At 36.4% G+C, this 25,057-nt stretch overlaps 1 protein-coding gene across 4 annotated transcripts in view; it reads right to left on the bottom strand.

Annotated features, from left to right (window-relative positions):
* IFT80 (intraflagellar transport 80) overlaps positions 1-25,057 on the bottom strand; it is a 135,204-nt gene that overhangs the window by 74,468 nt on the left and 35,679 nt on the right. For all 4 annotated transcript variants that reach the window (XM_003991947.6, XM_019810498.3, XM_045037360.1 and 1 more), the window contains 3 exons: positions 18,066-18,175; positions 14,436-14,525; positions 13,542-13,679 (listed from right to left, as the gene is read on the bottom strand). In XM_003991947.6, coding sequence (XP_003991996.1) covers positions 13,542-13,679; positions 14,436-14,525; positions 18,066-18,175 — 338 coding nt within the window. The remainder of the gene's footprint in view (positions 1-13,541; positions 13,680-14,435; positions 14,526-18,065; positions 18,176-25,057) is intronic.

Raw genomic sequence — 25,057 nt, 5'->3', positions numbered from 1 at the left:
CTCTCTCTCAAAAATAAATAAACGTTAAACAATTAAAAAAAAAAAGTTTTTGTCTAATCCAGTGCTGGGCTTCCTCAGGGATGGTTTCTATTTTTTTTTTCTTGTTAATGGGCCATACTTTCCTGCCTCTTTTGCATGCCTTATGATTTTTTTTGTTGTTGAAAAATGAATGTTTTGAATATTATAATGTGGTAACTCTGGAAATTAGACTCTCCTCCCACCCTAGGATTTGCTGTTGCTGCTTTTTTTTTTTTTTTTTCCAACGTTTATTTATTTTTGGGACAGAGAGAGACAGAGCATGAACGGGGGAGGGCAGAGAGAGGGAGACACAGAATCGGAAACAGGCTCCAGGCTCTGAGCCATCAGCCCAGAGCCTGACACGGGGCTCGAACTCCCGGACCGCGAGATCGTGACCTGGCTGAAGTCGGATGCTTATCCGACTGCGCCACCCAGGCGCCCCGTGTTGCTGCTTTTTAAGGGTTACATTAATTTGCTTATTTAGTGACTTCTCAAACTATTTTTAAAAATTTTATTTATTTAAAAAAATTTTTTTTAATGTTATTCATTTTTTTTTTTGAGAGAGAGAGAGAGAGAGAGAGAGAGAGAGAGAGACCTAGTGAGGGGAGGGACAGAGAGAGAGGGAGACACAGAATGCTGCTTTGGAAAAAGCAGGCTACAGGCTCTGAACTGTCAACACAGAGACCAAAGTGGGACTTAAACTCACACACCACGAGATCATGACCTGAGGTGAAGTCGGACGCCCAACTGACTGAGCCACCCAGGCACCACTTTTTTTTTTAAGTGATTTTTCAAACTATTTTTGCAAGACTGTATTTCGTTCATGTATGGTCACCGAAGTCTCCATTCCATTATCTAAGTAGTCAGTTAGTGATCTGATAAAGCCAAAAAGAAAGAAAAAATATTCTCCTACTCTTTGCCAATTGACTGTGAGCTGGGGTACTCCTTCAATACTTAGCCAGACCACCCATAATTTTCCTTTGCCTTCACCACCTGCTTGTGCAGAGCCCAAAGTTCTGCCAATAATACAAGCCTAGCATCCTCTCAAGTTTTTTCTGAGTGTATATCTGGCCCTGGGCATGTGTTTTGTATTACAGAATCCCCAGTATTTGTAAGAGCCCTATAAAACCCTTACTTTTCCATTTACCTTCCTCCTCAGGCTCCTTTTTTCAAAGCTTTTTGGTCTATCTGTTACTTGCACCATTCACCATCCCTTGCCCCCAGAAGTCATGGATAGTATGCTTTCAACAGATGCCACCTGGGAAGCCACTGCAGCTCAGAGATATTTCCAAGGGAGGCAAAACAAAGACACTCCTCTGTGCTGGCCCCTCAGGGAACCACCAGACAGGTCAAAAAGCATAACCACAGTTTTTTGAAAACATAGCCCATATTGTTCCCCCTGGCACTAACAAGCCACACCTGAATGCAGGCTGTCATCCCCATAGCCACTGCCAAGCTGGGAACAGGGGATGGTAGGCAGGTAAACCAAAAATGCCACAATGGTTTCTTAACAAATTTAGCAGCCTCTTCCTTCATTAAACATTCCCCTTAGTTGTGGGAAGTTTTGAATTAGATTCCAGAGCTCTGAAAAAGTTGATTCTGACATTTTTGCCAGTTAATTGTTGTTTGAGTGGAGGGAACAATTCTTGGAGTTCCTTAGTCCACCATTTCTGCAACATCGCTCCTCCTTTGCTAATTTTTATTGAAGAACTTTTTAAAGACCTGTACTGCATCTGTACAATTGATATATTGTCATTAAGAAAGGTTCACACTTGGGGTTCCTGGGTGGCTCAGTTGGTTAAACGTCCAGCTTCGGCTCTGGTCATGATCTCACAGTTCATGAGTTCAAGCCCCGCATCGGGCTCTGTGCTGACAGCTCAGAGCCTGGAGCCTGCTTTGGATTCTGTGTCTCCCTCTCTCTCTGACCCAACCCCGTTCATGCTCTGTCTCTGTCTATCTCAAAAATAAATAAACATTTTTAAAAAATAAATTAAAAAAAAAAATTCTTTATCCAGCAAGGCTGTCATTCAAAATGGAAAGAGAGATTAAAAGTTTCCCAGACAAACAAAAGCTAAAGGAGTTCGTGACCACTAAGCTAGCCCTACAAGATATTTTAAGGAGGACTCTGAGTAGAGAAAAGAGAAAACAAAACAAAAAAGACTAAAGCAACAAAGACTAGAAAGGACCAGAGAATGTCACCAGAAATAGCAACTCTACAGGCAATACAATGGCACTAAATTCATATCTTTCAGTACTTACTCTAAATGTCAATGGACTAAATGCTCCAATCAAAAGAGACAGGGTAATCAGAATGGATAAGAAAACAAGACCCATCCATATGCTGTTTACAAGAGACTCGTTTGAGACCTTAAGACACCTACAGATTCAAATTAGGGGATAGGAAACCATCTACCATGCTAATGGTCATCAAATGAAAGCTGGAGTAGCCATACTTATATCAGAAAAACTAGATTAAAAAAAAATTTTTTTAATGTTTACTTATTTTTGAGAGACAGAGAGGGACAGAGCGCAAGCAGGGGAGGGGCAGAGAGAGAGGGAGACACAGAATCTGAAGCAGGCTCCAGGCTCTGAGCTGTCAGCACAGAGCCAAACACGGGGCTTGAACTTGTAAGCCTGCAAGAATATGACCTGAGCTGAAGTAGGACTTTTAACCTACCAAGCCACACAGGTGCCCTCAGACAAACTAGATTTTAAAATAAAGACTGTAACAATAGATGAAGAAGAACATTATATCATAATTAAGGGGTCTATCCACCACAATCTAACAATTGTAAATATTTATGTCACCAACGTGAAAGCACCCAAATATATAAATCAATTAATCACAAACATAAAGGAACTCGTTGATAATAGTAGGGGACTTCAACACCCCACTTACAGCAATGGACAGATCATGTAAGCAGAAAATCAACAGGGAAACAATGGCTCTGAATGACATATTAGACCAAATGGACTTAATGGATTTATTCAGAACATTTCATCCTAAAGCAGAATACACATTCTTCTTGAAAGCACGTGGAACATTCTCCAGAAAAGATCACATACTGGGTCGAAAAGCAGCTCTGAACAAGTACAAAAAGATCAAGATCACACCTTGCATATTTTCAGACCACAATGCTATGAAACTCGAAATCAGCCACAAGAAAAAATTTGGAAAGGTAACAAATACTTGAAGATTAAAGAACATTCTACTAAAGAATGACTGTGTTAACCAAGAAGTTAAAGAGGAAATTAAAACGTACATGGAAGGCAATGAAAATGAAAACACAACAGCCCAAAACCTCTGGGATGCAGCAAAGGTGGCCATAAGAGCAATCCAGGCCTTCCTAAAGAAGGAAGAAAGGTCTTAAATATACAACCTAATTTTACACCTAAAAGAGCTAGAAAAACATCAGTAAATAGAGCCTAAAACCAGCAAAAGAAGGGAAATAATAAAGTTCAGAGCAGAAATCAATGATATTGAAATAATAATAATAAAAAAGTAGAACTGATCAATGAAAGCAGGAGCTGACTCTTTGAAAGAATTAACAAAATTGATAAACCCCTAGCCAGTTTGATCAAAAAGAAAAAGGAAAGGACCCAAATTAATAAAATCTAGAATGAAAGAGGAGAGATCACAACCAACACTGCAGAAATAAAAACAATAATAAGAGAATATTATAGGCATTTATGTGCCAACAAATTGGGCAATCTGGAAGAAATGGACAAATTCTTAGAAACACAGAAACTACCAAAACTGAAACAGGAAGAAATAGAAAATTTGAACAGAACCATAACCAGTAAAAAATTGAATCAGTAATCAAAAATCTCCCAAAAAACAAGAGTCCAGGGCTGGATGGCTTTCCAGAGGACTTCTACCAAACATTTAAAGAAGAGTTAACACCTATTCTTTTGAAGTTGTTCCAAAAAATAGAAATGGAAGGAAAACTTCCAAACTCATTCTATAAGGGCAGCATTACCTTGTTCAAAGACCCCACAAAACCATACAAAGACCCCACAAAACAGAACTACAGACCAATTACCCTGATGAACATGGATGCAAAAAAATTCTGAACAAGATACTAGCCAACTGGATCAAACAATACATTAAAATAATTATTCACCACAATCAAGTAGGATTTATTCTTGGAATGCAGGGCTGGTTCAATATCTGCCAAACAAACAATGTGACACATTACATTCATCAAACAAAGTATAAGAATCACATGATCCTCTCAATAGACGCAGAGAAAGCATTTGACAAAACACAGCATCCTTTCTTGATAAAAACTCTCAAGAAAGTAGGGATAGAAGGATCATACCTCAAGATCATAAAGGCCATATACTAAAGATGCATTGCTAATATCATCCTCAATGGGAAAAAACTGAGAGCTTTCCCCCTAAGGTCAGGAACATGACAAAGATGTCCACTCTCACCATTGTTATTCAATATAGTGTTGGAAGTCCTAGCCTCAACAATCAGACAACACAAAGAAATGAGAGGCATCCAAATCAACAAGGAGGAAGTCAAACTTTCACTCTTTGCAAATGACATGATACTCTATGTGGAAAACCCAAAGACTCTACCAAAAAGCTGCTAGAACTGATACATGAATTCAGCAAAGTTGCAGGATATAAAATGAATGTACAGAAATTGGTTGCATATCTATACACCAATAATGAAGCAGCAGAAAGAGATATCAAGGAATCAATCCCATTTACAATTGCACCAAAACCCCATACCTAGGAATAAACCTAACCAAAGAGGTGAAAAATCTATACACTAAAAACTATAGAAAGCTTATGAAAGAAATTGAAGAAGACACAAATAAATGGAAAAAGATTCCATGCTCAAGGATTGGAAGAACAAATATTGTTAAAATGTCAATACTACCCAAAGCAATCTACATATTCAAAGCAATCCCTATCAAAGTAACACGAGCATTCTTCACAGAGCTAGAACAAATAATCCTAAAATTTGTAGGGAACCAGAAAAGACCCTGAATAGCCAAAGCAATCTTGAAAAAGAAAATCAAAGCAGGAGGCATCACAATTCCAGAGTTTAAGTTGCATTACAAAGCTGTAATCATCAAGACAGTTTGGTACTGGCACAAAAACAGACACTCAGATCAATGCAACGGAATTGAGAACCCAGAAATGGACGCACAAATGCATGGCCAGCTAATCTTTGACTAAGCAGGAAATAATATCCAATGGAAAAAAGACAGTCTCTTCAGCAAATGGTGCTGGGAAAACTGGACAGCGACATGCAGAAGAATGAACCTGGACCACTTTCTTACACCATTCACAAAAATAAACTCAAAATGGATGAAAGACCTAAAGGTAAGACAGGAAGCCATCAAAGTCTATAGGAGAAAACAGGCAACCGTCTCTTTGATCTCAGCCACCACCACTTACTTGACATGTTTCTGGAAGCAAGGAAACAAAAGCAAAAACAAACTATTGGGACCTCATCAAGATAAAAAGCTTCTGCACAGCAAAGGAAACAATTAGCAAAACTAAAAGGCAACAGATGGAACGGGAGAAGATATTTGCAAATGACAGAAAGGGTTAGTATCCAAAATCTATAAAGAACTTATCAAACTCAATACCCAAAAGACAAATAATCCAGTGAAGAAATGGGCAAAAGACATGAATAGACACTTTTCCAAAGAAGATATCCAGATGGCTAACAGACACATGAAAAAATGCTTAATATCACTCATCATCAGGGAAATACAAATCAAAACCACAATGAGCTACCATCCCACACCTGTCAGAATGGCTAAAATTTACAACTCAGGTAATGACAGATGTCGGTAAGGATGCAGAGAAAGAGGAACCCTTTTGCACTGCTGGTGGGAATGCAAACTGGTGCAGCCACTCTGGAAAACAGTATGGAGGTTCCTCAAAAAACTAAAAATAGAACTACCCTAAGACCCAGCAATTGCACTACTAGGTATTTATCCAAGGGATACAGGTGTGCTGTTTCGAAGGGGCACATGCACCCCAATGCTTATAGCAGCACTATCAACAATAGCCAAAGTGTGGAAAGAGCCCAAATGTCCAATGACGGATCAATGAATAAAGAAGATATGGTGTATATATATATATATGTGTATACACACACACACACACACACACACACACACACACACTCACACACACATAATGGAGTATTATTCGGCAATCAAAAAGAAAAATCTTGCCATTTGCAACTATGTGGATGGAACTAGAGGGTATTATGCTAAGTGAAATTAGTCAGAGAAAGACAAAAATCATATGACTTCACTCATATGAGGACTTTTAGATACAAAACAGATGAACATAAGAGAAGGGAAGCAAAAATAATATAAAAACAGGGAGGGAGACAAAACATTAGAGACTCTTAAACATGGAGAACAGAGGGTTGCTGGAGGGATTGTGGGATTGGCTAATGGGTAAGGGGCATTAAGGAATCTACTCCTAAAATCATTGTTGCACTATATGCTAACTAACTTGGATGTAAACTAAAAATAAATAAATTAAATTTAAAAATAAATAAGTGAAACTATGACTTACATGTGAAAAAAAAGAAATGTTGAACATGTAGGTGAATATAAGACTATCTTTATTCTCTTAATTTCTTTAAAATGACTATGACTTTTAAAGCGAAAATTATAACATGCTGTGTAATGTGATACTTATGACAACTGTAGCATAAAGAAGTAGCTAAATGGAGCCATATGGATACAAGATTCTTATATTTTACACAAAATGGTATAATATTAACTCCAAGTAGTGTATGAGGCAAAATAAGCACCAAGAAATGCCCATTCTCTCTAGGTAAAGGACCAGGCAGAAGGAGGCGTTGCAGAATGGAATCCTTTTGACATAACTACCCTACTTGGGCACACACCATGAAAGAGGCCATGGCACTCTCCTACAGTGTGTGCATAAGAGACATTGGGATGGAACCCTATGGAACATTCCCACTCTGCACCCAAAGAACAGAGGTGACATCCCTCCTCCTCCCCACATGGTGCTGCCAAGGCTATGAGGTAGATCTTGGTTAGACCATTCCAGCCCTGCAATACTGAAGCAGCAGCCCTCCCCAGTGAGCACTGTGAAGACTGACAAGTAGGGTCCTGTCTCCTATCCCCAGTTTGCACTAATGATAGCGAAGAGGCAGCACCGACTCCTCTCAACAAGTTAGGGTAGGATTATGGAGAGGAGGGAGCAAGAGAAAGGTATTAAGTCTGTGTCTGAAGGCTTTGCAACATCATCAAGCAGCCCATCCATACATGCAACCCACTAGAATCAACACAGTAACACTACGACAACTGTACTGCAGTGCGGAAGCAAATACCACTTAGGTTTCAAATTTGCCTCTGGGTTAAAAACAAGGCAGACCAGAATAGCACTACAATGGCTTTAAAAATGAAACTGATATTTGAACCACAGTCCACAAAAGTGAGCCAGGACATGAGTTCTGAATCGATATAGGTAACTGCCTGATTAAATAGAAGATGTAAATAGAAACCAGAGTTTCATATCAGCTTAGTCAGTGTCTTTTAAAAATAAAAATTCTAATTTTATTGTGAAATTTAATGGGAATATTAAATTTATTGTATAACAACTGAGTTAGAGCAGTATACCTATTCACAAAAATAGAACAACTTCTGCCTTTTCAGCGTAGGGAATATAGTCAATGGTACTGTAATAGCACTGTACGGGGACAGTAGCTACACTTGTAGTAAGCACAACAGTATATACACACAGAGTGGCCAAAGCACTATGTTGTATGCTTGAAACTAATGTAACGTGTGTCAACTATACTTCAATTTAAAATATCTGCTTTTTCAAATATTCCTGTCATCAATCTAGTTACATACTTGTATTGCAAAAAATATATTCAAACCAAAATCTAATCTGTCATTAACAGTCTCCAAGCAGTTGAGCTTTTTCCTCTCCACTAGAAATATTTCTTGAAAAACATTAAAAGACAATGTTTACAAAAACCACATTTTCTCTAGACCTAATATTTCACAGATAACCTGAAAGTTAATATCACCTTTATTCTTTGAAGCTTTTTTTTTAATGTTTTTATTTATTTTTGAGAGAAAGCATGGAAGCGAGGGAGGGGCAGAGAGAGAGGGGATACAGGATCTGAAGTGGGCTCTGTGCTGACAGCAGAGAGCCTGATGCGGGGCTCAAGCCCACAAACTGTGAGCTCACGGCCTAAAGCCAAAATCAGACGCTGAACTGACTAAGCCACCTAGGCACACCTGAAGCTTTTTTTTTTTAATGTTTGTTTGTTTATTTATTTTGAGAGAGAGAGAGAGAGAGAGAGAGAGAGAGAGCAAGTGACAGAGGGAGAGAGAGAATCCCAAGCAGGGTCCATGCTCAGCATGGAGCCTGACAAGCATGACAGGGTGATCGATCCCATGAACCTGAGATCATGCCCTGAGCCAAAATCAAGAGTCAGATGCTTACCTGACTGAGCCACCCAGGTATCCCTCTTTAAAGCTTATTTTGTAAAATTACTAATTTTTGTTAAGGAATCCTAGGTAAGAATTTTTAATAAAATGTTAGGAAACACTGCATTCAACTAAAAATTTGTGAAGAGCTCTCAAAATAGAAATCTGATAAATTTGTAGCAAATGTGAAGGTACAGATCTTTCCTGAGGACCAGATTCTTATATCTAATATTGAAATTCTTCCACAAAGCCAGGCTCTGGATAAATTATTACTACTATTTAAACTTTAAGTTGCAGATTATGAGAGAAACAAAAAAGAAATAAGGAGACAAGAGTGACATTTCCAGGTTGAAGAGAACACGTACTTCTTTTTTTTTATGTTTATTTATTTATTTTGAGAGACAGGGAGAGTGCAGGCACAAGCAGGGGAGGGGAAGAGACAGAGGAGAGAGAGAATCCCAAGCAGGCTGCACACTGTCAGTGTACAGCCAATGCGGGGTTCAAACCCACCAGTTGTGAGGTCATGACCCGAGCCAAAATCAAAAGCGAGGTGCTTAACCCGCTGAGCCACCCAGGTGCCCCTGTAGTTATTTCTTTTTCTTTTTTTTTCAAAAGTGTGTTTATTTTGAGAGAGAGACAGACATTGGGCCACAGAATATGCCCCTGGGTGAATGGTTACTACTATTAATTACACAACTTTAAGTTACGAATTATGAGAAAAACAAAATTATTATAGCCTCAAAATAATTTTCCTTTTTTTTAAGTTTTATTTATTTATTTTGAGAGAGAGAGAGAGAGAGAGAGAGAGAGAGCGAGCATGAGCAGGGGAGGGGCAGAGAAAGGGAGAAAGAGAACCCATGACAGCATGGAGCCTGATGTGGGGCTCAAACTCCCAAACTGTGAGATCATGACCTAAGCCAAAATCAAGAGTTGGAGGCTTAATCGACTGAGTCACCCAGGTACCCCTATCCTCAAAATAATTTTAAGTGAGACACATGCTAAGGAAGAATCAGAAGGATAAACTGTATGAGATTTTTTATCTTTTTAATTAGACTACTCTTTTTGGTATCACCTTCATTACCATTTACTATTTCATCTCTAAAGCGTTTTTTGTATACTAGAGCAAGCTTTACCACTTTTAGAACTCAAAAGAAATAATCAAATATCTCACATGTTTTATTTAAGTGTTCCTTCAAGTGTTGTCTGAGGATCACCTAACAAAGGTAACCAGGGAACTTCTTAAAAATACAAATCCCTGGACCCCATTCTACTGAGATTTTGATTCATCACATTATAAGTGGGGGCCCAAGAAGCTGCATTTTAGCAATGCCCAGGTGATACTTATGAATGTTAAAATTTAAGTAACTTGTTTTATTATTGTAATGATTGCACAGGGATCTTAATAAAATTATGTCACACAAACCCAGTGCAAATTATACCACACCATAAGAAGGTGTTATCCTCAGGCCAGCACCCAGACAATAAGGTACTCAAATCGAAACCCCGATAATTATTCTTGACTCTTCCCACTATCCCTTTAATGTTTTTTTTTAATGTTTCTTTATTTTTGAGAGAGAGAGAGACAGAGAGACAGAGCACGAGCTGGGGAGGGGCAGAGAGAGAGACAGGGAGATACAGAATCCAAAGCAGGCTCCAGGCTCTGAGCTGTCAGCACAGAACCCAACGTGGGGCTTGAACTCATGAACCACAAGATCATGACCTAAACCAAAGTCAGATGCTTAACCGACTGAGCCACCCTGGTGTTCCAGACTCTTCCCACTTTTTATAGGAAGAGTTCATCTCCTGAACCTGTCCACTTCTTCCCATCTCCACTGCTATTCCCTATCATTCAGGACAACATCACTTTCTTGTACTACTGCAAAAGCCTTTAATTAACCATCTTGCCTACAGTCTACTGTCCCTCTAATCCATCCTCCCTGCTGACCTCAGAGTACACTTCCCTAAAAATGCCAAATCTGATAATGTCATTACTTAAAGTGAAACAGTGGCCCAGTACTGCATGAGGATAAAATGCAAACTGCTTCTAATTTTTCTTTTTTTCTGAGTTTTTTTTTTTTTTCAACATTTATTTATTTTTGGGACAGAGAGGGAGACAGAGCATGAACGGGGGAGGGGCAGAGAGAGAGGGAGACACAGAATCGGAAACAGGCTCCAGGCTCTGAGCCATCAGCTCAGAGCCTGACGCGGGGCTCGAACTCACGGGCCGCGAGATCGTGACCTGGCTGAAGTCGGACGCTTAACCGACTGCGCCACCCAGGCGCCCCTAATTTTTCTAACAGACTATAATTCCTTGCTTTTGCATGTTCTCTTCCCTCTCCTGTACGACTGCTCCTTTGATACCAAAGCAATATTTCCAATATTTGAATATTATCATGTTACTACCCACCAGCCATGGCTCTCTACTGACTGACACACACCATTTTTCCAATTTCATTGTTTTAGCTGTTCAAAGGAAATCTTATTTTGATGTTCAACTAGTAAAACTGATTAATGTAGAGCTCTTCTGATTTTGGCTGGAGAAGAAGACTAGGAGCTCAACCCCCTCACCTCTTTTCTACCCTACAGCAACTCCTAAGAGTGCTCCACAGAAAATAATTTGATTTTTAAAAGCCAGACTCCTTTACGTGGCAAACACAGATTGGGTCCAAGAGTATCTTATCTCCTGGTACTATTCCAAGCAAAATCTTACTGACATTGCACAAAAGGCACCATACTGGGATACGCGAAAGGTTCCTTCTACCTGCAACTCTCTTCCCCCAACTTATCTCCTTGAAGGACTACTAATTCTTCAAGTCCTAGCTCTCCAATCAATATCCACAGGCAAAATTAAGCTCTGCCACACCTTCATAGTGCTTGCACAAAACAAACCTCTTGTATAGCATTTATCACACTGTAGTATGAGTCTTATACTGATTCTCTATTAAACTGTCACAACTTGAGTGAAAATCTTTACATCTCCCTATCCCCAGTTTCTAAAATACTCTCCAATGAGCAGTATACAATGAGCCGTATAAAAGTAACATCTATTGAATAAAAGAACATATTTAAAATGCTATTCAAATCCTTAAAATATTATTACAATATATTCAGTCTATTCAGTCAAATAAGGTAAAAAAAATCCTTTTAGAAAGTTTAATTTTCCAGAATAGTTAATATTCTAATAATAGGTTTGGTATTTAATGAAGTAAGTCATTAATTATTCAAATCAATTCAACACCCCACATTTTAAAATTTTTAAATATTTTCATCAAAATAGCAATTTAAAATAATCATGTTTAAATCAACTTATTGGTGAATTATGGGGTATCTACTGTGTTATACAGATAACAGAGACCCATTGAGCTGTGGGATCTTATAAACTGTCTAAGGAGTCAACAATAATATACATAAAATTAAAATGGAAAATATAAAAAGATAATACATTGTGAAAATGAGTATGTATTCTATAGACTTAGAATCATTGCTGAAAAATCAGATAAAAATGAGATTATCTGATATAACATCTTGATGTTATAGCTAAAATAAGAGAGACCTTAGGTAAGAGGAAGTTAGAAAAATGAATACCTATGGAAGGTATCAGGAAAGGAAGTCAAACAAGAGATGGGCCTTAAAGAATGGGTAGGAGGTGCCTGGGTGGCTCAGTCAGTTAAGTGTCCAACTTCAGCTCAGGTCATGATCTCGTGGTTCGTGAGTTTGAGCCCCACGTTGGGCTCTGTGCTGACAGCTCAGAGTCTGGAGCCTGCTTCAGATTCTGTGTCTCCCTCTGTCTCTGCCCTTGCCCCACTTGCACTCTGTCTCTCTCTCTTTCTCTCTCTCTCTCTCTCAAAAATAGATAAGACAAACATTTAAAATTTTTTTTAAAAAAAATGGGTAGAATTCAGTAAATATAAGACAGAGGTGAGAGCATTCCATGAAAGGAAAGATAAGTAAGGATGTTAATGATGGGCAGAGGAGATTCATGAGGCTGATTTGAGCACAGATACAAGTTAGGGAGCTGTGGGGAAAAAAGACTAAATGGATTTTATGGCACCAGGGTTCAGACAGTTTATAAAGCCAGGCAGAAGACTTCATATTTTATGTGACACAAAACAAATTACCAGAAAACTTAATAGATCATTTATAAAGCTTAAATAATTGTAAGTTAACTGTCTTATTTTGCATTCAAGGAAAATAAGCCACAGAACAATTATGTGATTTCCTCTTATTTAGGAATAGTATAGAATAACCCTACTCCAAACTCGGCTGCTTCTGGAACACTTTGATGAAATAACTTATTATTCAACTACAGTGGGTAAATGCTCTTGAGCTTCACTGTTTGCCTAATTTCTAAACAGAATTTGGATGAAGAGCACTCTCTTGTGAGGAACAAGTCCCCCATGTATTCAAACATGAATTCTTTTTTTTTTTAATTTTTTTTTCAACGTTTATTTATTTGGGACAGAGAGAGACAGAGTATGAACGGGGGAGGGGCAGAGAGAGAGGGAGACACAGAATCGGAAACAGGCTCCAGGCTCTGAGCCATCAGCCCAGAGCCTGACGCGGGGCTCGAACTCACGGACCACGAGATCGTGACCTGGCTGAAGTCGGACACTTAACCGACTGCGCCACCCAGGCGCCCCTCAAACATGAATTCTTAACAAAAACCCAATTTCTCTGGTTTTAGGATGATCATTTTTAAAATTTACTATCAATTCCATACCAAACATATGCAAAATTTCTATATGAAACATATTGACAGTTTAAAAAAAAAAGTTTAAAATTGAACTCTCACTTTTGATTGAGTAGAAATCTTTACTTCTCCATCTTTCATAACCATGCTTAAAGTATTTCCAGAAAGAAAAATAGTAAAGAATATACCCATTCTTCAAACTGTATGGTCCCATTAATCTGGAATGGACTGAACCAGTATATTCAGAAGACAAATCAGAAAGATGCAGTCAAATGCATTCATTGAAAATATTTTTTAAAGATTGAGAACCAGGTGTGTTATGCATTACCACATTTATGACAGCACATCTGTGATTGTTCACCATTATAACTTACCCCAGTTTTATCACACAAGCGTAAAGTATGAAACGATCCAACAGCAAATAATTCTCCATCTGGAGCCCAGGCAACTGAGGTAATAGGATGCTCATGAGGTTGTGAATTGTACAGAGGACGGCCATAACTATCCCATACCTAAAACAGCAAATTAAAAAATCTTTTATAACAGTCACCACATTATTACAGACAAGTTTGTCCTACAGTAAGGTATCAGTTAAAGACTCATAAATCATTACTTTATAATAATAGTAATTAAATGTCTTTACTACCACACAAGAGGGAAAAGCTATATTCTTTAAAACCTATATATCGCAAAAAATACTTTATGATAACATAATAATTTTCCAATTTCACCACATCTTTGATTAATCATATAAACTACACACCTTGAGTCCTTTTAAATTTAACAATAATTTTTTGAGATATTGTTTTTTTGCTTACATTTTTTTTCTCAGTAAGTGCTCTATCAACTTTCCCTACAAGTATTTATTTCAATTAAATTTCCTCTAATTCCAGTTACATTGAATCTTATTCTTTATTATAAATGATTTTGGTCTGAAGCTAAATAAACAATGTTTAATAAGCCAGTAAAAATTATTTTTAAAACTTCATCTGAGTTGATTTAAATATTCAGCAAAACTAGAAGTTTTGCTTTTATGTTGCATTTATGTTGCTACTCATTCAATCAAATTCTATGGGTCAATGAGAGAGGTCAATGAGAAAGTCAACACTTTAAAATATCACTTAAAATTATAAAATATCAATTTGTTGAATTATTATAGTTACAAGATGTAGCTAAAGTGAAGGACTAAAAGCATATTCTTATATGCTGAATACTTTTCACCTAAATTCAATTCTTTCATCCAGGTGATAGATTCAAATGTTACATACCTTATATTTACAATCCTCACCAGCAGATAAAATTAGATCATTGACAGAGTTCCAATCTACTTTTAAAATAATGCCATCATGAGCTTTCCACTATGAGAAAAAAGTAAGATATTAATTATAACTTCAAGAGCACTGAAAAGTTGTTTGCTTTTTTTTAAATAAAGGACATTTTGCCTAATGATTCTCTCATCCTGTCCTTGGAGATTTCTATCTTTCTTTCATAGCTGTTATGTATAATCTCATTTTCTTGTTTCATTTCTAATTTAAAGTAATGAAAACACTTAGCATTATGACATCCACTATATAGCTTACATCCTTATAAATCTCTTCAGTTGCCTAGACTCCAGATGGAAAATCTCTTGCTGTTGAACTATTTCAAGTTTGACATGTATGTGATAACAGTGTTATGAATCCAAATCTTGCTTTCTTTTATACAGTTTATCCAATCAAAGATAATGCCTTTATTCTTATTTACTAATTCTTTTCTTTTTTTTAACTTTTATTACATGATCACCTTCTTTAGTACTCTGTTCATTCTCCTCTGCATATTTTCCTAAGCTTCATTCTCTTTACCTGAATGTCTCTAGAGTAGTCACTGAACTCTATAAGAAACTGCTACTGGGTATTGAGGAGGGCACCTTTTGGGATGAGCACTGGGTGTTGTATGGAAACTAATTTGTCAATAAATTTCATATAAAAAAAAAAAAGAAACTGCTACTGCATTTACCATATAACAAAAGGATGTTTTCCACAGATATGTACATATTCTATATATATATATATATATATATAGAGAGAGAGAGAGAGAATGCCTACATATATACATACACACACACACACACACACACACACACGTCACACACACACACACACACGTGTGTGTGTGTGTGTGTGTGTGTATGTCACCCAGAAATTGGCAATCTAGAAAGTAAGCATGGATGCCTTCTTGCTTTTTAAATACAATCCATGTGTCCATTTAGCTATTACCACACGTAATTAAAAAGCTATCTTTTACCATGTTTAGGCAGAATAATACAACTTAAAAAGAATTAATTTTCCTTGAAGACCATAAGGTACATTTTAATGTCTGAGCCAATTAACTTCACATCAAAGAGTAACCAATGTTAAGGGCTCTATTGACCCTTCCCAACCTATTGTTCTTAATGTACACAGAGTAAAATTAAATTAGGGTCAAATAAGCTCTAAGAAGAAGCAATAATTCATAGCTTGTTTACTGAAGATATATAAAAAATATGCACTCTCAAAAACAAATGTTTTGATAATATATTTTAAAAAGCAGTAATTCACACAATTTACTGCCAACTTAATACAATGTCCTCAAATAAACTACAAGGACAAAAACAACAAAACATAGACACAGATATGGGTATATACAGATACACACACACACACACACACACACACACAGATTCTCAAGAGTCTCATTTCAAAGCTGTAAAAATAAATTTCTGCATATTCAAAAGTTAGGAACAAAATAGGATTTAAACTTTTCTTCTACTATGATTTAGGATTATCAGTTTATATATTACATATATTTATATACTATACATAAGGCACAGACAGTTTTCAATTATATCTCCATGAATTGCACAATCTGTGAAATTCCTCTGAACAGAAGCAAGCTCCTTGAAGGCAGGAACTGTTCTGTTTCACTTTGCATTATGTCATACACGGCATGGTGCTTGGTATATAGTATGTATGCACTACATTTTCACTGAATGAATAAATTTTTAAAAAGTCTCTTCACTATAAAACCAACTTCTGGGTCTCTAGAAGAGTCCCTAGAGCTTTAAAGGAAAATCAGGTATTTACTTTTGAACTGTATTCTACAAGCAAGAATTAATTAAGCATTCCTTTTGTGGACAATACAAATTTTAATGTGTTTATGCCCAAGGACAACTGCTGCAGCTTTAGTTTACCAAAAAGAAAAAAAAGAAAATTTGCATTAAGTTACTAATTATACTTCAACTCTTCTCCCACTCTAGCTGAATTTTCACAATGGATACTTTTCTTTCCCTCCACTACATGCTGGCCCATAAGTTCTACTAGACCACTAAACTATAATTTAACTTCCTGAGTTTCATTTATATAAGCCTAATTACAGGTATCTCAATAAATCACATAACTATAAACTAAAGATTCATCTTGCCTGTTTTGCTGTACAATTTCAAAGTAGAGTTTTGGAGTCTGAGTGGTGTGGAAGGAGTCTGACTAAAGGCAGGCAGAACTAGTTCTCTTTTGCAGCTTCTTCTGTTTGCCCAAATTTTTTACCTTAGTTGCCTTAGAGCAAGGACCTGTATCTTCTATTTCTTGTTTGTCACATAGTTCTTAGTAGAGTGTTCTGCATGCAGTAAAAATTTAAATGCATGTTGACTTTATAAAATTTATATAACATAACCTACACAGAAGTTGTAGAAACTCAATATATTTGTAGAAACTCAATATGGAAACTCAATAACATTTCTATCCCCTTACTCCCCAAATCTATTACCTACTCAGCTATTAAATCTGATGCTGCTTCTTAAAGCACTTTTATACCCATTGTAGTTGGTCAGTCTCTAACACCAAATCCCTTACTCAAGACCCAGTCATTTCTACATCTTTTTTTTCTGACCTCCTTGGCTCTAATTTATTGGGGGCTGACTAACAGGTAGAGATGACATAATAACTCATAATAATAACTATATAATGAGTACTCTATATTGAGTGCTTACTCTATGCACTCAGTATGCTTATTGTATACACTGTCCTATGCACTTTACAATTTAATTCATTTAATCTTCACAACAATCCTACTAAGTGGGTATTAGCATCACAACTAAGAGATGAGAAAGCTGAGAATCAAAGATATTTTATAACTTGCCTAAAGTTACATTTAGATAAATAAGTGAACATCCTAAAACCATGTGACAAACTCCAAAGCCTATATTTTTATTACCAACACTACACTGTGTCATTATCAAAATAAAATATGATTCTGCATTTTAACACTGAAATCAAACATCAAAATACTGAATATAGGCTTAAGGTTTCCCATTAATTTGTCCTACTCTGACTTGTCTTAACTGCCACCATTGTTTTGCTTCTATATAACTGGTAAAATTATATATACCTAATTTGTTCTAAACATTACATTTATGACCTCTCCACTCTAAAAATACCAAAGAATGCAAGGGTCTTAGAGAAAGCTTAAGTGTATTGAACAGATGATGTTGAAGAGGAGGAGGAGGATGCTAGTTATAATGATAAAAAAAACACAGTCTAAACTTTTAAAGTTTTATGATTTCACCCTGTTTTGTCTTAAATCTATACATGTGAGGCTGATTGTGCTAAATTTAAAGATGCCTGCCATGCCAAATCATGAGACAATTTAGTAACTCTAAACACATTTATGATTTGCTAGAATAATGTAAATTGGATAAGGAGGAAGTGAACCTTGTTAGAAACATAACCAGATATCCCCTATTCTGTAATAAAGGCTAATAAAAACACACACTTAAAAGTCAGACATAAAAAGACCACCCAGAAGAAAGAGACTCCTAAGAAAGTGACCTCTTATTTAGCAGTCCAGCAGGTCCTGATAACAATTTGCAAATACCTGAGAAGTACCTGTAAAACTTTAGCATTTGGTTGAAGAGGTTTAATGATCAGCTGCTTGCCTGCTGTGTAAAGAACCTTTTCTGAATCAGGGCCCCACACTACTGAATATACTGGTGTTCCTGTGAAAAGGAAAAGAAAAAAAAACTGATAAATTTTCATTATTATGCCTTATAATAAAGGAGCTAGTTAAGAGGATCAAAAAAGCGCATATTTTCAGACCACAACGCTATGAAAATCGAAATCAACCACAAGAAAAAATTTGGAAAGGTACCAAATACTTGGAGACTGAAGAACATCCTACTAAAGAATGAATGGGCTAACCGAGAAGTTAAAGACAAAATTGAAAAGCATATGGAAGCCAATGAAAATGATAACACCACAATCCAAAACCTCTGGGACACAGCAAAGGCGGTCATAAGAGGAAAGTATATAGCAATCCAGGCCTTCCTAAAGAGGGAAGAAAGATCTCAGATACACAACCTAACCTTACGCCTTAAGGAGCTGGAAAAAGAACAGCAAATAAAACCCAAAACCAGCAGAAGACAGGAAATAATAAAGATTAGAGCAGAAATTAATGCTACTGAAACCAAAAAAACAGAACAGATCAATGAAAACAGAAGCTGGTTCTTTGAAAGAATTAACAAAATTGATAAACCACTAGCCAGTTTGATCAAGAAGAAAAAGGAAAGGACCCAAATAAATAAAATCAAGAATGAAAGAGGAGAGATCACAACCAACACAGCAGAAATAAAAACAATAATAAAAGAATACTATGACCAGTTATATGCCAATAAAATGGGCAATCTGGAAGAAATGGACAACTTCCTAGAAACATATACACTACCAAAACTGAAACAGGAAGAAATAGAAAATTTGAACAGACCCATAACCAGTAAGGAAATCGAATTAGTAATAAAAATTCTGCAAAAAAACAAGAGTCCAGGGCCAGATGGCTTTCCAGGGGAATTCTACCAATCATTTAAGGAATAGTTAACACCTACTTTCTTGAAGGTGTTCCAAAAAATAGAAATGGAAGGAAAACTTCCAAAGTCTTCGTATGAAGCCAGCATTACCTTGATTCCAAAACCAGAGAGAGACCCCACTAAAAACGAGAACTATAGACCAATTTCCCTGAAGAACATGGATGCAAAAATCCTCAACAAGATATTAGCCAACCGGATCCAACAATATATTAAAAAAATTCTTCACCACGACCAAGTGGGATTTATACCTGGGATGCAGGGCTGGTTCAATATCTGCAAAACAATTAACATGATTCATCACATCAATAAAAGAAAGGACAAGAACCATATGATCCTCTCAACAGATGCAGAGAAAGCATTTGACAAAATACAGCATCCTTTCTTAAAAAAAGCCCTCAAGAAAGTAGGGATAGAAGGATCATACCTTGAGATCATAAAAGCCATATATGAACGACCCAACACTAATATCACCCTCAATGGGGAAAAACTGACAGCTTTCCCCCTAAGGTCAGGTCCACTCTCGCCACTGTTATTCAACATAGTATTGGAAGTCTTAGCCCCTGCAATCAGACAACACAAAGAAATAAAAGGCATCCAAATCGGCCAAGAGGAGGTCAAACTTTTACTCTTTGCAGATGACATGATACTCTGTATGGAAAACCCAAAAGATTCCACCAAAAAACTGCTAGAACTGATCCATGAATTCAGCAAAGTTGCAGGACATAAAATCAATTCACAGAAATCAGTTGCATTCCTATACACCAACAATGAAGCAACAGAAGGAGAAATCAAGGAATTGATCCCATTTACAGTTGCACAAAAAACCATAAAACACCTAGGAATAAATCTAACCAAAGAGGTGAAAAATCTATACACTGAAAACTATAGAAAGCTTATGGAAGAAATTGAAGAAGACACAAAAAAATGGAAAAAGAGTCCATGTTCCTGGATAGGAAGAACAAATACTGTTAAAATGTCGATACTACCCAAAGCAATCTACATATTCCATGCAATCCCTATCAAAATAACACCAGCATTCTTCACAGAACTAGAACAAATAATCCTAAAATTTGTATGGAACCAGAAAAGACCCCCAATAGCCAAAGCAATCTTGAAAAAGAAAACCAAAGCAGGAGGCATACAAGCTGTAATCATCAAGACAGTATGGTACTGGCACAAGAACAGACACTCAGATCAATGGAACAGAATAGAGAACCCATAAATGGGCCCACAAACGTATGGCCAACTAATCTTTGACAAAGCAGGAAAGAATATCCAATGGAATAAAGACAGTCTCTTCAGCAAATGGTGCTGGGAAAACTGGACAGCGGCATGCAGAAGAATGAACCTGGACCACTTTCTTACACCATACACAAAAATAAACTCAAAATGGATGAACGACCTCAATGTAAGGCAGGAAGCCATCAAAATCCTCGAGGAGAAAGCAGGCAAAAACCTCTTTGATCTTGGCTGCAGCAACTTCTTACTCAACACGTCTCCAGAGGGAAGAGAAACAAAAGCAAAAATGAACTACTGGGACCTCATCAAAATAAAAAGCTTCTGCACAGCAAAGGAAACAATCAGCAAAACTAAAAGGCAACCAACAGAATGGGAGAAGATATTTGCAAATGACATAACAGATAAAGGGTTAGTATCCAAAATCTATAAAGAATTTACCAAACTCAACACCCAAAAAACAAATAATCCAGTGAAGAAATGGGCAAAAGACATGAATAGACACTTCTCCAAAGAAGACATCGAGATTTCCAACCGACACATGAAAAAATGCTCAACATCACTTGTCATCAGGGAAATACAAATCAAAACCACAATGAGATACCACCTTACACCTGTCAGAACGGCTAACATTAAAACTTAGGCAACAACAGATGTTGGCAAGGATGTGGAGAAAGAGGATCTCTTTTGCATTGTTGGTAGCAATGCAAGCTGGTGCAGCCACTCTGGAAAACAGTATGGAGGTTCCTCAAAAAATTAAAAATAGACCTACCCTATGACCCAGCAATTGCACTACTAGGCATTTATCCATGGGATACAGGTGTGCTGTTTCAAAGGGACACATGCACCCCCATGTTTATAGCAGCACTATCAACAATAGCCAAAGTATGGAAAGAGCCCAAATGTCCATCGATGGATGAATGGATAAGGAAAATGTGGTATATATACACAATGGAGTGTTACTCAGCAATCAAAAAGAATGAAATCTTGCCATTTGCAACTACGTGGATGGAACTGGAGGGTGTTATACTAAGTGAAATTAGTCAGTCAGAGAAAGACAAAAATCATATGACTACACTCACATGAGGACTTTAAGGGACAAAAGAGATGAACATAAGGGAAGGGAAACAAAAATAATATAAAAACAGGGAGGGGGACAAAGCAGAAAAGACTCATAAATATGGAGAACAAACTGAGGGTTGCTGGAGGGGTTGTGGGAGGGGGGATGGGCTAAATGGGTAAGGGGCATTAAGCAATCTACTCCTGAAATCATTGTTGCAGTATATGCTAATTTGTATGTAAATTTTAAAAAATAAAAAACAAAATTCTGACCCAGTTACCTACCCATTAGGAAAGTGAATGAAGGTTATACAATTAATCTATGAAATATTAATCGTATTATATTTCTAAAGCCAAGCTTTTAAAATATTGTCTGGAACTCCTAAGTCAGACTATTGCAGCAGTTGGCTTTCTGTGAATGAATAAATGAATCTTTCTGTAATTTACATTTTCACTAAAATGAAATCTGAATCTGAGGATTTACGGGCAATCAATAAGATTTAATTGTTTATTTAAATGCAAACCTAACTGATGCTAATCAACAGGGAGTAATCAGTAATCAACAGAGAGTAAATTTCAGTAAGATAAATGTTTGTGTTCAAGTGGCACCCTACTTCCTTTATGCCATTTTCTTACTAATCAGAATATAATTCTGCTGTAAGTCTCAGTGGTTTAAGGGATTTAGAAAATCTAGTTTAGACCCAATCCAAAAAAAAAAAAAAAAAAAAAACACCATAAAGTATGCCTTCTATTTATTGAGTTTTACATTGGGTCTTAATATGCTATTCAATCTATGACATCTAGGATTGTTCTCTATCAGAGGAACCTACAGATGGCCAACCTCAGAAGGCACTTCTTCGGTACTTGGTAAGTATGTTCTCTTGTAATATTCTCTGGAAGTAGCCAGGAGCTGACCTGGCTGGGCTTCACAAGTAAATCTCCAAATGAACAGAATTCCTCTCTAATAAATTTCTCAGAAAATGTAAATCAAAATTTGAGATATTTCAAATGTGGTTCTTGATGATTACTGGAAGGGAATAGGGGCGGAAAGATTATTTGATACAATGAGAAATATAGGTACCTTCTTTATTCCCAGTATTATAGTTGTAATTATTGTTCAAAAAAAGTAACTTAATATGTTTTAATTAAAGATCATCATGAATATATTCAGTAAAATTACACTTTCCTGGGGTGTTTACTAAACTATGACAAACATCTATCCTCAAGGAAATAATTCAGTAAATACAACTCCCATTGAGTTATACAGGATGTGACTCTAGCCCTTTAGTTGTGGTAAAAGGCACAGTTGGGGTATAGGATGAGGAGCTATGGATGCTTTTGTCCTCTTTAACATTGAATCTGTGGCCTCATTAAGTCAGCTGTGTCACCATTTCCTTGCTTATAAATCTTACAAATCTTCAGAATTCTTATGTTCCCTGTTGGAACTTAGTGATTATTCACTTCCTGTTTAAAAAATATTTTTTTAAACAATAATACTGTTTAAAAAACAAATATAATAACATATTGTATAAAACAAAATAAGCTTATAGAGGAAAAGTTAAGCAATTCCTTTGTAATACATGAGGCTTTTAATCACATTTGTTCAATCAGAAAACAAATATAGGGTTATGATAGGTAAGATTAATAGCCAAGTCTCATTAGTTAAATCTTTTTAACCACCAATATTCAAAATGGGTATAACATCAAGAACTAAGAGAAGTCTTCATTTTATTCAGCTCTTATATTTATAATAAAATGTTAAGTGTAAAACTAGTATATTCATGAAAGTTTTCTTTCCCAAAAGGAGACATACAATACAATTTCCAATTTGGGTAGTTCGGATAAAGATTATTACTGAAAGTAGATAAATTAGCTTCATAAAGAAAATTATGGTTTCTATTATGATGAAATCTATCCCACTTGCACTTCAAACAAATCTGTAATATTTAAAATGTTTTTTAAAAAATATCCTTATTAAAGCATTGACTTACTCCCAGAGCCACACTTCGCTTCGCAAAGTCAGTATGAAAATAACAAATACAGCCTTCAGGTTGAATAAGTTTACTATAAAAAGTTTAGCAAAATATGTAATAAGATGTTATTAATTCAAACATTAACAAAAAAATGGACCAAAAAAACAAAAGTAGTTTCAGAAGAATTAAATAATGTCTTGCTTTTTATATTGGGAATTTTCATTTATGCTCCATTTCAGTTAAGACACTCAAAAAGATCTTGTTTTTCTGACTTTGTACACTAAGATCACATGACCCTTTTGACATTTTTTAAGAAACCACATGCACCTGGGGTTGTGTTAAATGTCAGACCCTTATCTCGCTGTAAAACAAATTATCTAAATTCTTTCAACCTGTTGAAGGCATTTTAAACCACAGAAGAGGAGACAAAAATGTATTTCGATTGTTTTAAGGAAGTGCATGGTCAAATATACCATGTTTTTCACACTCATACTAAAAAGTAGCCCCTAAAATGTTGTTTTTGTATGTTTTTAAGAATGCTTTGAAACAAACTCTTCACTACTACACTGAAGAATTAGCTATCTTTGCCTTCAATGTAATATAGGTCTACATTGGGTATAAGTAAAGTACTCAGAGCAGAGTCTGATACTATATAAGCACTATCTGTTAGCTATTACTACTAGAAATTACTTTGTAACACAATAAACAACCAGCTGTTTATTGTGTTGTTCATGATAGTAAGAACTCAATGTTTTGGGGTTGCCAAATCATTAAGAATTAGAACACCAAGAATTATTCCTCTTTCATTCTACTTGTAGGGACATATACTAACAATAAATCAAGTGGGATTTATTCCACACAAAAGCAACTTTTGGGTTATATATGTCACTGGGTCGGTACAGAGAAAAAGCTTAAATGAATGCATTTGCATCTTCAGTTTCTAGCCTCAGCCACCTCTCCCTTGGGGATTGCAACTTCCCCTATAGCTTCATCTTTCACCTTTCCGTAACTGACTCTCACTTTAATATTTCAGCCTTTACTTCTGAGCTCTAACACAGTATTTCCACTTGCCCCGAAGACTTCAAACTCTACATATTCAAAACTATTATCCTTCCACACTAACCCCTCATTTATTCTTGTCTGAATTTTTTCCCTTTTACAAGATATCCATTCCTCTCAGCCACTAAGAACTATTCACTTTTTTCAACTACTATCATCGCTGCCTCTGTTCTAGCCTTATTGCACACTAGCATAGAACATTCCAATAACCTCCATACTGGTCACCCCAATTTATTTTATTTTTTGGTTATTATTATTTTTAATTTTTCTGAATGTAGTTGACATAGTGTCACATTAGTTTCAGGTGTACAACACAGTGATTCAATTTCTCTATATGTTATGCTATGTTCACCACAAGCATAGCTGCCATTTGTCATCAAACAACGCTATTACAATATCATTGACTATATTCCCTATATTGTGCCTTTTATTCCTGTGCCTTATTCACTCCATAACGGGAAGCCTATTATCTCCCACTCCCCTTCCTCCATTTTTCCCATCCCCTCACCCCCTTCCCTCTAGCAACCAACTTAGCATAATACCCTTTAGGTCCACCCATGTTGTCTCAAATGATAAGACTTCACCTTTTTTATGGCTGTGTAATATTCCATTGTACATATATACCACATTTTCCTTATCCATTCATCTATCAATGGACACTTAGGTTGCTTCTGTATCTTGGCTATTGTAA

Source organism: Felis catus, chromosome C2 (genome assembly GCF_018350175.1).
Source record: "Felis catus isolate Fca126 chromosome C2, F.catus_Fca126_mat1.0, whole genome shotgun sequence".
Classification (NCBI taxonomy): Eukaryota; Metazoa; Chordata; class Mammalia; order Carnivora; family Felidae; genus Felis; species Felis catus.
Note: the sequence above shows the minus strand (reverse complement) of the source record. Positions and strands in the feature narration are given on the sequence as shown.